The 12,031-nt window shown below is 47.9% G+C and overlaps 2 protein-coding genes across 2 annotated transcripts; both read left to right on the top strand.

Moving 5' to 3' along the window:
* Nucleotides 1-1,546: 1,546 nt before the first annotated feature.
* On the top strand, nt 1,547-5,449 carry LAJ45_10691 (uncharacterized protein; the record flags this gene model as incomplete). Its single annotated transcript, XM_046120208.1, has 3 exons — nt 1,547-1,619; nt 1,841-1,865; nt 1,924-5,449. 3 exons carry the CDS (start codon nt 1,547-1,549, stop codon nt 5,447-5,449), a joined length of 3,624 nt encoding a protein of 1,207 aa, XP_045966558.1.
* Nucleotides 5,450-9,330: 3,881 nt separating this feature from the next.
* LAJ45_10690 (uncharacterized protein) lies at nt 9,331-9,914 on the top strand (the record flags this gene model as incomplete). Its single annotated transcript, XM_046120207.1, has 3 exons — nt 9,331-9,491; nt 9,757-9,792; nt 9,860-9,914. The coding sequence occupies 3 exons, from the start codon at nt 9,331-9,333 to the stop codon at nt 9,912-9,914; spliced, it is 252 nt and encodes an 83-aa protein (XP_045966557.1).
* Between the last annotated feature and the right edge of the window lie 2,117 nt (nt 9,915-12,031).

The raw sequence follows: 12,031 nt of genomic DNA, 5'->3' as shown, positions 1-12,031 counted from the left end.
CGAGTGTGACGTGCTCGCCCCCATGAAAAAGTAAAAAGATGAAGGTCTGATATTGTGAATATTTTACAGCTGGGGAACCTTATATCCGGTGCACTTTTTGACCTTAGTTCTAGCGCCAACTCCTCGACCACCACAACCCCTAAATTATTTCTCTTCCTATGGAATAGTTCTTCTGCTTGTTCTCTACAGTTCTATAGAGAGATAATTAATTTAGGTGTTGTGGTTGAGGTGTAGTGCGTCATTAAAGTTGGTATACTTTTAATGGGGAGCCCACTCAATGTCGCCTCAATTTATTGCCTAATTGGATAATTCTCTCTCCCAGAAGCGTGTACTATTACATGATTAGGATTAGTAAAGCTATTATAGAGCCAATCAAAGATATCTTGGCATTGGCTTTCTTATTTTAATTCCTAAAAGCAGTAATTAATTGTATTAGTAATTACCAAACTGAATGTCGCGGACACCCCGGGTATAGGCTTCCCCAGCTATATATTAAACCAGCTGGATGCACGTGCATGATATATACTCTCGTAATGAAAGTAACGGGAAAAGTGAAAGCTTAGTACTAAAAAAAGGTGCGATACTAGAGTGATAGGAAGAAGAACAAATTCCTAATACTAAACAAAATGTCCAATAGTGTAGGTACCAGACTCAAGACCTTGTATGATCATGGTCTGTGCCATTATGAAGGGGTGGGCCGTGCTTCGCTTTGCGCTTTGCAATCAAGCGTAACCCCGCATTTCCTGTATTTTGTACGCCCGCAATTCGCCTCTGTCCACTACATGATTAACTGAGGAGAATTACACATGGACATCTAAACAAAGTGCGGCAAAAAAGATCGTTCTGAGAATAAGACTAGTGAGCAGTAATGTAGTTTTCGCCTCTAGCTCTCGCCACCCAAGAAGAATTCTCTCGCCTTTTTTTGGTCGTCTGAGTTAAAAATTCATAGTCACACGGGTTTAACCACGATGACACAGGGCCGCAAACAGAGAATAAAAATAAAGGTATGTACTCATACTCCATTCTTACTGCGGGGCGATTGAGGCCAGTGCGCGGCAGCAACTACTCGCGGCCAGCAACAAGAACCCGAATATGCAGCTGCAAGTCCTTGGTGTATTTTTGACTTCTACTCCAATGGAAATTGCAGATTAGGACGTGCATTTTCGGGTTCTTGTTGCTGGTCGCGAGTACAGAGTCTGGTAGAATTATTGCGAAAGTCAGAACTAAAAGAGTGGGCTTCTTGGTCTGTGCACTGCAGAAATTCCTTCAAGGGCCAATATGACTATCGGGTCACGGAAAACCCACTTTCGCGATAATTCTACCAGAGTCTGTAGAGGCACAACGCGCATCCCACATGCACAAGCCTGAAAGTGGTGTTAGAGCGATCTGGTCGGTGCAGCCGATCTCACCTTCCCCAAATCAGATAACCATAATAGAGAGCCAGCTCTATTTGCGCAGAGTCTCTATTATGCCATTAAACGTTTTTCGGGGCCATATAATCTATCAATGGATAAATGTCACCCTACCTGCAAAAGATGTCTTGTGAATGACCCGCCTTACCCGCCCAGAGGTCAAGGTCAATGACCCTTATCTCAGTGATGAATTCTACTGCCGCTCAAGTAAAGGTGCTGTATATTCCTATACACACCGATAGGCCGCCTTTCTAGGGTATGTATGTGCGCTTTGACAAGGGGGGAGGAGGGGTACATCTTTTAGAGAAAACACGCCACTGATTATATAAGATACTCTGGTATTCTCTTGAGCCCATGGCGGCAACGACTGTTTATAAAATCGTCAACGTACCACCGAGTCTAAACACAAGGAATTATCCACTCTAAAGTTGATCACACACCTAAACGGATCAGGTTTGAAGATATTCTCATGAAGCACACTTCTTTAAGCGGGACTAACACGCCTCTCCAGAAAGATGGATAGCGAATATCCTGTAGTCTTCTATTATATGCAGGATATCGACAGCTTGATCGATACCCTATATTTATCTCTTATTGAGCGCAACGAAGCACGATTCTATCTCACGCACAAGGCGATGCAGAATCACACGAAACAATACGGTTACCCTTCCACTACGCGGCCCACTGGCAGCTTTGAGAAGTTCAAAGAGCAAGTCCTGCATGGAAACAAAAAGGATATTCGGTGGACCCAGAGAGCGCAGTGGACAGCTGATGTGCTTTACCATAGGCACATGAGCATGACACAACCAGAAGATCTCCAAAAAGCCATAGAAATTATTGAACAAGAGGATCAACAAGTTCCACTGTTGATGTCGAATCTAGTCCGACTTGGGGCATATCTGATTGAGAGGTTCGAATGGAGTCATGACGAAGTCGATGTTGAGCGGTCCATTGACGCTCTAAAAGTTGCGCTTGATTTGGTACCATCGAGCCACCCATGTCGTGGTATTGTCGTTACACTCATGATGCGCAGTATCTCCGGTAGATGTCACACACTTGGTCAGCTGGGTTGGCAAGATGTCACTAAAATGATGACGCTATGCAATGAACTGAAATCATTATCACCAACAACCGAACAGTCTGTGTTGGTTCTGGGGGCAAGCGCGATGCTAGACGCACACGAAATGAGTGACCAAGGCATTAGTCTACTTCAGGACGTTATTAGGACTTTGTCACGAGATGATTACAAAAAAGGCCTTTCCCAATTGGGGTTGGCATTCATAAAGCGATTCAAGCGTTCTAGAGTACTTTCGGATATAAATACCGCAGTTGATTTGCTGTATGAGGTGGTTAAAGATCCAGAGGGAGGGGGAGACCAGTCAGTCTATCTGGCACATCTGGGTCTGGCATTCCTTACAAGGTTTGAGGTCCTAGGTGATGTCGCAGACCTCGAGAAATGTATACTACAATATGAAGAGTCAGTGAAGTTGGGGATATCAGATGATAGGACGCGATCAGGGATGTTGGCCGAGTTGTCAGACGCAATTCACTTGCGATATCTGCGATTGGGGGAAGTATCCGACCTTGAGAGATCCGTCGATTTATCAAGAAGGGCGTTACGCGCTATGCCTCAGCCTGGTGACCATGATTTGAGTACGCACAACCGGTTGCGTCGACTAGAATACATCGTGGCCATCAAATCCAATATGCTCTATCAGACCAGACCCGGACGTTATCACCAAGAGGCGCCAAATGCACAAAGTTGTATAGACCATGCACTTCACATCTCTCGTGAGTCGCTGAGAAGGGCTTCGTACGCAGCACCCGAGAGGTTTGATTTGCTATCTAGCTATCATAAACTGCTTAGGGATCGCGTCAAATCTCATGAGCAAGCGGCGGATACTTTACTAGAGAAAATTCAAATAGAAGAAGAGAGATTTGTACTCATCCCACTAGATGATGATTCTGAGCGCTTGGAGAGCTCCGCGGAGATCGCCGCCGACTGGTTCGCGTATCATATTGTCTGGCGCCGGGATCAACCACTGGGTGTTCTAAAGGCAAAGGAGATTTACAAACTTTGCAAAATGGTTTTGAGGTCCAAGCTTGCGACACCAAAAAGCCGGATAATGTGTTCATTTCTTGCTATGAGTGTTCTTATTGCTTGCCCTGAGCTTATTGGAGGTCAGAAGAGATGGGAGAAAGCATTCACAATATGTGCGGAAGGAATTGCAGTTCTCCCCACAAGAGTGCCTCAATATTGTCAACGCAATCACCGACACCGCGCGCAAATCGATGGCCAAACTCTCGGATCAATAGCGGTGTCCGTAGGCCTAAACGCAGGAAAACCAGCATCCCATTGCTTGGCAGTCCTTGAACAGAGTCGAGGGATTATCCTAGGATTCACAATCGACTGCAGGAGTACTACAGGGAACCTTCAGGAGCTCCAGAAAATAAATCCTGACCTTTTTGACAAATTCAATACCCTACGTAGCCGTGTCGACTCCCCAAGCGAAAATCGTGAAGAGCTATTATCTAGGTTTCCGATTAGCCCCAGTACTTTAGAGCGGAGAGCCACGGAAGAAAATCTAAAGCGACAGAGAATGATTAACGTCGATGAGCTTTCAAAAACATTGCAAGAAATTAGGGGGCATCCGGGATTCGAACGGTTCCAGTTACCGCCTTCTTATGAAGAGCTTATTGAAGTTGCCAAAGACGGCCCAGTGGTGATTGAAGTGTGTACGAGCACTCGAAGTGATGCGATAATTGTCACAAGATCGTGTATCAAGTCTATACCACTTCCCAATCTCACCCACTCCGTTGCGTGCCGTCGAATCAAAGAGCTCAACACCAAGATAATTCCCGGAGGAAAATCTTCGTACCAATTAAGATCCGCGAAGATGGAAAGGTTTCTGATTTGGCTATGGGATACAGCGGTTGAGCCTGTGATCGAGGAGCTGAAGACGCAAGGCATCGTTTCTTCAGGCGATGTGCTTCCTCGGATATGGTGGATTGGTGCAGATATCATGGGTTTAGCTCCGTTTCACGCCGCTGGGGACCATTCCCCTGGATCAACCAGAAATACTCTAGCCTACGCAATCAGCTCCTACATCCCAACACTTAAAGCCCTCTCTTACGCTCGGGAGAGACCTTTGGCATTCCCACATGGTGACTCGAGTCTGCTCATTGTTGCTACGCCTAAAGTGCGCGGTCAATCGCGACTGAACCATGTTAATAGTGAGGTTGAGTCAATCGTGAATCTGTCACCGGAATGGATTAAGACCGAGATCCTCAATAGTCCCAGTTCCGCTGAGGTACTCAAACAACTTCCCTCATTCGGTGCGGTTCACTTTGCATGTCATGGATTCTCCAATATTAATGACCCTTTCAACAGTCATTTGTTGCTCCGGGACGTTGAGAATTGCACCACCGGTGTTGATAGATTAAGCGCTGAGGCAATATCAGATTTTGTATTGGACAAACCGGAGACTGCATATTTATTGCCACCAGGGTTTAAGTCCGAGAGCCTCCAGGGTCTAAGCGCCGATGAAACACATGAAAGACTCGTCTCATTAGGCGCATTTCCCTATGCATGTCCAATATATTCTGATGAGAATAACCCTTTCAAGAGCCTTTCGCTACCCCGTGGGGGTAAGGATTGCACCTACGGTATCGATATATTAACAGCGGGGGCAATATCAGATATCAACATGGAACGGGCACAAATTGCATATTTGTCAGCCTGTTCTACCGCCAGAATTTCATCCAGGAAGCTTGCAGATGAGTCAGTTCATATAGCTAGTGCCTTTCAACTTGCCGGATTTAGTCATGTACTTGCAAATATGTGGCCTTCGGACGATGATGCTTGCCTAAATGTTACTACCGAGTTTTATCGTAAACTATTCGAGAGTAGCATTTCCGAGAGCGATTGTGGGCATCGAAAGGTCGGCGCTGCGTTCCACTACGCAGTCAAGAAGTTAAGGGACAGCTCATGGAAAGAACCTCTGCTGTGGACACCATTTATTCATACAGGCGCATGAGTTTAGTTTTGAACTCTTTACTTTAGCCTAGTTCGAGGGGTAGTTATAAATTATGAGGTTTTCTTGCTCAATATATTTCGATCTTTTTTTCACTTTCATATTTTTGTTCCTACTCTCTTTAGTACACCCAACCAGCTTCCCTTCTTTTGGCGCCTGTGTCAACACGGTCCGGTACACCTGGCGAATAGCAGCATTGTCTTCCATGATGGGGAAATATCTTTCATTTTTCATAGTGCACATTAGAAAAGCATCCCACTAGTAACAAACGACACAATGAGTAAAAACTTAAAATTGGCAGCAATAATTCTACACTGCGGGTAGCCCCAACAAGTTCTTTAACTGAGAAACCCAGTATTTGCTGTCTCCGGCACTTGAATTGTCGGTTTGCTCAAAGCTAATTAAACACAAAGATTTGTGTGCTTGCTCAGCACATAATGGATTTCTAAACTATATAGTCTTCCTCATCGTCATCAGGAGCGTCTCCTATTAGTTACAGCGCAATACGTTAATACATGTATTTATAATATTGATTGCATATCATTCAACAAAGAAATACTCCCGAGATGGAAGGGAACTAGCAACAAAAGGCGTGTAGCTATTGCAATTGATGGATATAAAAGAACAAACATTGGCAGAACCACAGCTATATTTTTATATATGAAGGTCGGATTTCCTTGATACCATTGTATCTGCATGAACTACATGTACATACTAACGCTACTCATAGAATAACTTAGAGTTGCATACTAGAGCTAATATATCACAGATTACATAAAAGGAGAGATGGATGATAGCCTCCTTCGGCATTACTCACTCTCCTCCGGCTTACGCACGCATCTTACTTCCTTCCTTCTTTCCCCTCTCCTTCGCTTGCTCGCTCCCTCGTTTACCCTCATTCGCCTCACCCCTAGAAGTAGTAACTGGCCCAGCATTCCACAATGTTAACTCTCCACCTACATTTACATTCCATGAGAGCCTTGTATCTTGTGTATCACTAGAGTTAACATGCTTGATAAGGCACCCACCGAGAAAACCATGCTTTCGCGTAGAGCAAGTGCTGATTATTAGTTGGTCTGTTCCCCGCTATATATACAGGCTAGCTTGTAAGGAGGTGTCAAACAGGTGTCAAATAGTAAAGGTCCCGCTGTCAAAGAGGAATAGTGTCCTGCCCGGGCTCCTATAAGATAGCATGTATTAGCCGTATACCTCGACATCAATTGAATAATACTCGTACTCGTCCTACTCTTCAACAGATCCGACTGAAGATATTATGTCAAAGAACCTCTTAGCTCCGGTAGGATGCCGTGATTTGGCGCCTCGATTGCGAGTGATGGCCCATGATTTACGATACGCATATTTTTTGTTTTTTTTGTTTAATTCATTAATTGCTACGATACGCATAGCTTAAGATGCTGATGGGAGCGGTTCCCTTCCATCAAAAATCTCTTACATCATTTAGGCACCAGTCATATATAGTGACGTTCCAGATAGATCCGGGGAGCCCGCCGGCTCTGCCCTGCCCGCATATGCCACTCCAGACACTCCACCACAGGTAAGGGTAAGTAGTATACCTCCCTGCCACCCGAAAAACATATAAAGTTTTGTGGGGGTTAAGACGGATAAGACCGTGATTCTCGTAAGGGTGGCCGTGGAGGATGGCCGAAGCGCGACAGTCCATGTCTTCATCGTCTCTGACTTTTTAAGCATAAGACCGATAGCAGGGTTCTCAGGATTTGGGGGCCCTTGGCTACAAGAGTTAGAGTAGAACTCGAGCTGTATCTGTCAGAGGGGGTGCTACCCGAACAGAGATGAGCCTGGATTGATTATCTGGCGCCCCCCCCCCCCCCCCCCCCCGCGGTACCCTGAATAAAATATGACGGATCTTGTTATGATGTTATTACATAGGTTACGTCTGCGCCGCTGTGTGGCCTCCACCCCCATTGCGCTTGTTCCGCCATTTGTTTTTGGCGTCGGGGATCAACCATTTCGTTCCCGACTTGAATCCAGACACGATTTAAAGCAATTACGACTCCTGGGTATATAGATATATATATGTATTTCAATCCTCAATCTATCTACGAATTCACGTACCTCAACCATCTATGGTATCTGTAGATATACATCAACAGCCGGTGTTACCTACCATTCTGTGAAAGCGGATGGTGCTGCGTAGTGTGGTCCACGAGGAATTGCCGCTCGAGGCCTCGCCTCGAGGTCACTGCCTCGAGGCAGCTCAAGGCACGGAGTCTACGAGGTATGCATGCTCGAGGCAGATCCTCCTGCCCGCCTCGAGCTGATCGAGGTTTAGGTAATCATACTATTAATAGTATTTGCCCAACAGGACCACCACCACACCACACCACATCTATATCCTAACGGTCGCGATGAAAGCTCCGCCTATTGTAAGCGATTTCCTTTGCCCGCAGCGACACTATTACACCAGGATCATAATTTGACTGGAAACACGTCCCCTTAGCCGCCGATGACAGTTGTTCTGCCAAGGCGAACATCATAGATACTCACTCGTCGTGTTCGGGAGGCGAGTGATGCATAATGACTGACGCACCGAGCGAAAAAAATGTTTTTATCGTTCCCACGCCTGGATCGTCCGCGGCTCGAGGAGAAAGAAAGCACACCCCCGTCTACACGCGCGGAACAGCACCGAGAGTACAGATATCCACCACAACCTCAATTCCGGCGGTCATGCCAAGCACCACTACTAGGTACAAGCACCCACCGCACCCGGCCCGCTGTGCAACTTCTGTATGCGGGCGGATATATGTATATCCACATGCAACTGTTTCTATTCGGTAAGCGCTTTGGACCTCAATCACTGCAGCTGTCGCCTCGGAGGCCGGGCCCCGGCCAAGCCATCGCATCGGTGTTCCACCTGTTGCATAGCCAGCTACTAGCTAGCGTCGGCTTCTACGCCGCCTCGGCGAAACAACGGCTGGCATCTAGGCCGCTTCGCGTCGGGAGCGCCGCGCCTGCTCAGTGTTCTGTGCGCGCGCCGAGACTCGCCGCCTTTGGTCCTGCCGTGCAATTGCACAGCCAAGATACATGTATGTATATACCTACTTGACAAGACATCGGAACCGGGTGTAGATTGCGCCCCGGCGGCAGTGCCAGTGTTTGGGAAAAGTCTTGTCACGGTGCCTGGATCTACCAACTCTAGACAAGTAGTGGACCCGGCTCTCTGGCCCATGTGTTGTGTGCGCGCGTTGATTCGGTGTGTCGGCGTCCGGACGTTGGCGTGGTGGGGCTGGGGTGGTTACGTCAGCGGTTCTTGGGTCGGATCATTGACATTTGCAATTGGGGGTGAGGGATGGATGCGGTTAGCGTGGTAGGGCTGGAGATGGGAGATTGGAGGATTAGAGATTGATCGAGAGAGACGTTACTGTACAGCGGTGGTGGTAGCGGTTGTGGCATATGAAGACATGACACCCAGCAATAGTAACAAGCAGGGATCCTCTCTCCCCTGCCCACCCAAATCCAAATCGGGCCCATACCAAGCATTGGGACGCGCAATTAACAATTCTGCAAATCGAGTACGGGGCAGATCTCTCGTATTCAGCGCTCGGGCAGAGGGGAGGAGTATCGCTATCGCTACTCTACGTCAATATACTATACTGCACACAGGACTGACTGTGTCCACGCTCTGGCTATCGATAAGCCCGACCTGCAATCTCTCAGCGGTGGGATAGGGTTGGTTCTAATATTCTCCTCACATTCTCGAAAGCAGGTATGTATACGGCCCCCTGATCACCGCTTGACAGCCGTTAGACACATCCCTCTCCATCTATCCATCCATCCAGCACTGCCCACGTCCATCTCTGTTCTCCCTCCTGGATAAATCACAGCAGTGAGTACAATCCCTGTCCATGGCCACCCTACACTACGAAGCCAAGCTTTCACCACCTCCCTCGCTGCCATCCATGGATTACAAAACACAGCCTCACGGAACGGTTGCGTGCCATCCGAGCTTGCCCACCACACTGCACAGCGCCGTCCAATGGGCGGGCTGGCAGGGTGGGCTGGCTGGGTGGGTGGGATGATCCGGGTGCCCGGCGATATATAGAACCGTGTGGGCATGCTGGATGGGTGGGTGAAGAGCTTTTTTTTTTTTTTGTGGTGGGTGATGGGTTGATATATGCACACCCTCCTCCGCTGCTTTTCATACTTTCACTTAGACTTTCGCTTCAGTTTCGAGTACTACTGCGTCGTCAATCGTTAAATTATAAAGCTACATACATACGCAATTGCCTACCTCTACCTCGAGTCCACACCGATACACCATAAACAAATAGCCTTCCCATCCTACCTAACCAACTATATTCTAAAAAGTACCTCCCTCCATCTCCTCCTTCCCTCCCCCATCACCCATCCACTAAACTCTCAACCTCTCCACAGATGGGTATCTCCATCTCCGCCCTCATCCCCCTCATCCTCGTGTGCTGCCTCGTGATCGGCGGCGTCATCGCCTTCGGAAAGATCATAACCACCCCCGAGCCTCAGCAGTACTCGGCCTACTACATGTACAGCAACAACTACGAGACCGTGCCTGACCGGAGTATGAGCGTGGTCACGACGCCGGAGAGGGTGTATGTTCCGCCGGGGGATGTTGAGAGGGGGTTGGGGATGAGTGGGGGAGGGGCGATGGATACGGGGGTGGGGGGAATGGGATATGCCGGCGGGCAGGAAAGTCGTATGAGTGGGGGAGGGAGAGTCGCATGAGCGCGGGGATGGAAAGTCGGATGAGTGGCCAGGGCGGAATGGGATATATGGCTCCCGGCGGAGGGAGGGAAATGGGTGGATCCGGAGGGATGGGGTATATGCCTCCCGGCGGCGGACGGGAAATGGGTGGAGGGATGGGGTATATGCCTCCCAGCGACGGCGGGAGGGAAATGGAGATGGGAGGAGAAGGTGCTGGGCAGAAACAACAGATGGCGCAGACGTAACAAGGTCTGAAGCATAAAGACACACACGACGGAGCGGGGGGCGGAGGGGGGTAATGAGCGTTTTGCTGGGTGAAACGGATGTATATTGATTTCTTTAGGTTTTGGGGGTAATGAGGGGGTGCTGCATGTGTATAGCTAGCTACTTTCTCTCTAGATGCGACGATGAAATGTTAATTCTTTAATTCCTCTTTTTATGTTTTTTCTTCTGGATACGCAATTCGTCTGTTTGTGTCTGGTTCCTCATTTTTGGTGTTTGGTGGTGACATCACGACGGTATGCATACCCATTGGCTATTGGGTAGGAGCCGGCGAATTGAATTGGATTGCTGGGTCTTGAGCGAACACGCCATGTGAAAAATTCGCAAACACGTGAGTCGGTGGGTGGTCAGCACTTTGTGCAGTGGGTTGGGGATTAATCATATGACTGAGTCAGGACGGTAAGTTCCGGGGCATGGGGCGTCACTCGGTCGGTGGGTGCTTCGTGCGCCTCATCTCCGCATGTAGGGCCGTACGTTGTATTTCCACCAAGGGAGCAGTTACCGCGCTGCTAGCCAGAAGGAGGCGTGGTAACGATTTGATCCACCGCAGCTAGTTGAGAGTGGAGTAGGTTGTGGGTTGCTTCTGTGTTGAGATAGCACTTCTTATCGGCTAGCCGAGTGATTTCTCATGTTTGGGTATCGATTGCAGTATCAGTTGGTCCGTGCATGGGCATGCGGGATAGCGATAAGGATAAGGAAGCATGCGCCAGCCTCATCTCATGCAGGTACTAGATATATCTCTGGCGGTTGGTGCTCGTATTTTCGTGACGTTTGTAAAAGGAACCGCTACTGCGGACCATACTAAATTGTGGACTTGGCGCGTATTTGTGTGGTATGCGGTGGTGGTTACCTTTTACAAACGTCACGAAAACAGGAGTAGATATCAGACTGGAAGTTACGCACATATAGTGGTTCATCGACTGCCATCTGCTCAGCCTGAGACACAGAAGTATCACAATGATGCTCTTGGAAACCTACCGGGTGTAACGGGGGTAGGGGCACTGTGGTGCTTTTATCCTCAGTTCTGATACAAGGGAGAGAATGAGCAGTTTCCCAGTCGGAGGTTTTTCTTACTTGTGCATGCTTCTGTCGGAATCAACACCCCAAGAGATGCCCTATTGAAAACTACCACACGCTGAGATGCTATAGGAAAGTTAATGTTTGGGATCAGATCACTTGGTAGAGTTAACCCGTAGACGATACTCGTTGTAGGCAAATTCTATCGAGAAGGTTCGTAGGTATAGGTTCACTTAAGTTCACTTATCGGAATCCTTCCGTCAAGGTACCGGGTACTTACCTTTGGAACGCCTCGCTACGAGTAAATTTCAGGGAGGATTCGTGTCAGAGATATATAACTCTTGATCGCTTCCTTAATTACACTAATCAGTAGAAGCCAATAATTATGTATCGCTCGGGCGCATATTGACTTTTGTTAAATTCGCGACCAGTTTCCCTCTTTCAGCCATCACCAGCCTTCTATGGTAATTGTTGTAAATTCGTGATTGGCTCTGTTGTTCTTAGCAACTGGAAAAAGCAAGATAATTCCCTTACTAAGGGGTGCATATGAGCTATAGCCGCCTGCATATA

The sequence above is a fragment of the Morchella importuna genome (genome assembly GCF_003444635.1).
Source record: "Morchella importuna strain M04M26 chromosome Unknown Morimp01GS049, whole genome shotgun sequence".
Classification (NCBI taxonomy): domain Eukaryota; kingdom Fungi; phylum Ascomycota; class Pezizomycetes; order Pezizales; family Morchellaceae; genus Morchella; species Morchella importuna.
This window is presented reverse-complemented; position numbering and strand designations above follow the sequence as displayed.